This window comes from Wasmannia auropunctata, unplaced genomic scaffold (genome assembly GCF_000956235.1).
Source record: "Wasmannia auropunctata unplaced genomic scaffold, wasmannia.A_1.0 LD334264.1, whole genome shotgun sequence".
NCBI lineage: Eukaryota > Metazoa > Arthropoda > Insecta > Hymenoptera > Formicidae > Wasmannia > Wasmannia auropunctata.
The window spans coordinates 1-3,366 of NW_012028626.1; the positions used below are offsets into that span (position 1 = coordinate 1).

The 3,366-nt window shown below is 26.2% G+C and overlaps 1 protein-coding gene across 1 annotated transcript; it reads right to left on the reverse strand.

Moving 5' to 3' along the window:
* Window positions 1-1,692: 1,692 nt before the first annotated feature.
* On the reverse strand, window positions 1,693-3,035 carry LOC105458872 (charged multivesicular body protein 1b; the record flags this gene model as incomplete). Its single annotated transcript, XM_011704455.1, has 2 exons — window positions 1,693-2,359; window positions 2,557-3,035. Coding segments are annotated over 2 exons (594 nt in total), but the record flags the coding sequence as incomplete, so codon positions are not given.
* Between the last annotated feature and the right edge of the window lie 331 nt (window positions 3,036-3,366).

A 3,366-nucleotide genomic window follows, 5' to 3' on the forward strand; every position in this document is an offset into this window, starting at 1 on the left:
CTGGAGCTGTATGTATGTATATACATACATACTCATATAAAATTACGCAAGCTGCAATAAAAAAATTTTTTAACACTTAAGCTTTTAATGTATTTATGGATATTGAACATGAATTTGTTGTCCAAATTTGACTTATCATGATTCATAATTTTGAGAAAAATAGCACCAAATATGGAAAAAACGATTTTGAGGATTTTTTTATGATGTAGCATCGCAAAATCGCAAACCTTTTTTCTAAAATTTCGTAAAAAATATGCAAAAAGTATCGCGATTTTTTAACTTTAAAATGTATTTTGTTTCGTTTTGGTATGATTTTTTGTTTCTTATGCCTCTTTCTAAGGTTATTGGACCAGCTGTTTGTCATTTAAAAGGTCCCAAAAAATCATAAAAATTGCAAAAAGAATTTCCTGGCTATAACCTTTAACAGAGTTTTGGAAGAAATTTTATTTGTAACACTTTATATGTTATGTATAGTTAATATTACAATAATATTAATATAATACATAATTGTGTGAAAATAATATTTCTGTACATATATACATCCCAGGTAGAATATAGAAGCAAATAATATCATAATGACGTCAATTCTTACATTATTTGTGACTTATAAGTGATAAATAAAGTCATAATAACATCCTTATAATATCATATAACTTTCTAATGATATCATTATGACTTTTGTGTTCTAACTAGGATATAATTTAATATACTCTATAAATTATTTATTAAATAAAATAAAGATATTCACTAAATAAATACACATACTTATAAAATATTTAGGATAGTTTTAACAAAATTTTCGTATTTATTGAAAAATTATTAAATTTTTTAATATTTCTCTTACCTTTGCATTAAATATATAAGTGATAATTGTTCTATTCGGTTCTTCATTTTAAAATTACCAGTGAATGAGATTTTGGATTTAAAGTATCTTTGCTTTTGTTACAATAAATCAATAAATTTTTATTTGCTAATATTGAATGAAAATAAAACAAATTATAGTCATATTTTCAATTAATATTGTAGGAATTAGCTAAAAGCTAAAAAATTATATTTATATTGTGAATATATTAAATATAACAATAGATAACAAGTGATATTTTTTTAACTTTCAATATATTTCAAATGCAAAAGGAGAAGTGTTATATATATCAAATTTTAGACAAATATTGTTACTAAAATATTTGTTTAATATATTAATCTCTAATTATAAATGCCTTATTGGTAACAAATTATTTTTTAATATTTTGTATGCTGAAAATCTCAGTGTCTAAATGCAATGTATTTAATTTTAATGAAATGTGATAAAGTGTGCACTTTCGCTTCATATATATTTGATACATTATTAATTTTTACAAATATGTGTGTGTGTGTGTGTGTGTGTGTGTGTGTGTGTGTGTATACATGTAATTATTTTTTAGCTGTTACAAACTTTTATAAAAATTGGTATTTTAATAAAAAAAAGAAATAAATTGTTGCATTACATTGTTCTTATTTACAAAAATACATTGAAGTATTTCATAGTCATTTTCAATGGTGATATTTCTAATACTGAAGAAGTTAAAATATAAAATACTAAATTATTTTGTCTCTGCAAATTAATTATATTCTGCAGTTTTACTGACTGAAATTTATAGCAATTTAAAAATTATTCATAAAATGTTATCATAGTTTTAAAATAATCTTCGAAAATTAATGAACAATAAATATTTATTTCCTATTATATAATGTACAACAGATTTTTATAGTGAAAGTATTTCATGAGATTGCCTTTCACGATTATAAAGTACATTAATAAAAAATTCAGTGAGTTTATTATTAAAATTAATCTTAACTTTAATTTTTTGTTTTAAAAGAAGCAGATAATGTTAATTAATCACATATTTTAGTTAATGCTTATGAAAAATAAAATTTTGTAAAATTGGAAATCTACGAAATGAATAGCAAGATACCAATTGTCTATGGACTCGATGCTTCATCGATCTGTAAGCCAATGTAGCTTGTAACATTTTTGTATATCTACTGAAGCCGAATGTGTGCTACATGTACACTACCAGGCTGTTTTAAATCTAAGAATGTTCTGTTATTCCTTCCTTATTTGTTTGGATTTATCCTTTAGAGTTGAGATTTGGAAAATACATGTATTATTATATGACACTATAATGCTTACTATAATAATATTGGGGATATATTACATAATTTATAAAACACTTGAATTACAATATACATTAAAGCAGTTTATCATTACTCTCTAAGTCGTGCCAATCTCTGTGTTAATTCATCCTGTTCCTGGCTTACTGCTGTTGAAGTGCCAATACTGCCAAGTTGACCCGATGGAAGTTCCATGTTTAACTCCAATCTGTAGAAACATAAAGTAAGTTAATTTTAAACCAGCTGATAATTAAAAATTTTTTTCTCGGTTAAATATAGTTAAAAGTTTTTGTTACTTAAAATATTTAAAATAATTTTACTTTGCATTATGTAGGTGTAAGACAAAAATTTGAGTTCTTTGTTTTAATCATAGAAAGAATTTGAAATAACAAATAAAATTTTTACCCAGCTTCGTCTGCAACTTGCTGCATCAGAGAATCTACATCATTCTGAGGTACATTGGTAGTTGTGGTTTGTGACATGGCATTCTCCATGTATGAGCTTTGCACATCCAGATCCTCGAATTGACTCTCAAATTTGTCCATAAGTCCAGAGATTTTCTCCAAATTCATCGATTTCATAGCAGCGTCCATAGCTTTGACAACACCAGCCATGGATTGGGTAACTTTACGAGTTGTCAATGCAGTTTGCACTCTACTAGCCACTGCATCCACTCTAGCACTCATTCTGAGATAATTCAGGGCCTGGTTTTTCTGTCGAATTGCATTCTCTGCATGGATGCGAGCACCCTCCATGTTACCCTTCTGTATCGCCTTCTTGATCTTTGTTTTCTCAATCTTTTCTTCCTTTTCACATTTCTTCGAGTTTCTTTCCAACTCCTTCACGGCAAACTTCAAATTGAATAAGTTCTCTGCATTTTGCCATTAAGGAAAACGATTCTCACTTTATATTACAATTTGCAATTCTTTATTTATAAAACCTAGGAGAATTATAGGCTCACATTATAGGTTCATAGTTGATCTTATATTCAAGATCATGTTATATAATCTTGCGACGCTGTATGGTCATTGTTTGGATAAAATATTTTAAGATAGTCTGTGATTGGATTTAAGACAATCTTGAATATAAGATCGGACTATGAATATCACCTATATAATCTGATTTATGCGAGTATGTATATAATTACAAAGTATGTATAATATATTCAAGAAAATTATAATTAGATTTATCGAACTCTATTAATATTTTCTGAAG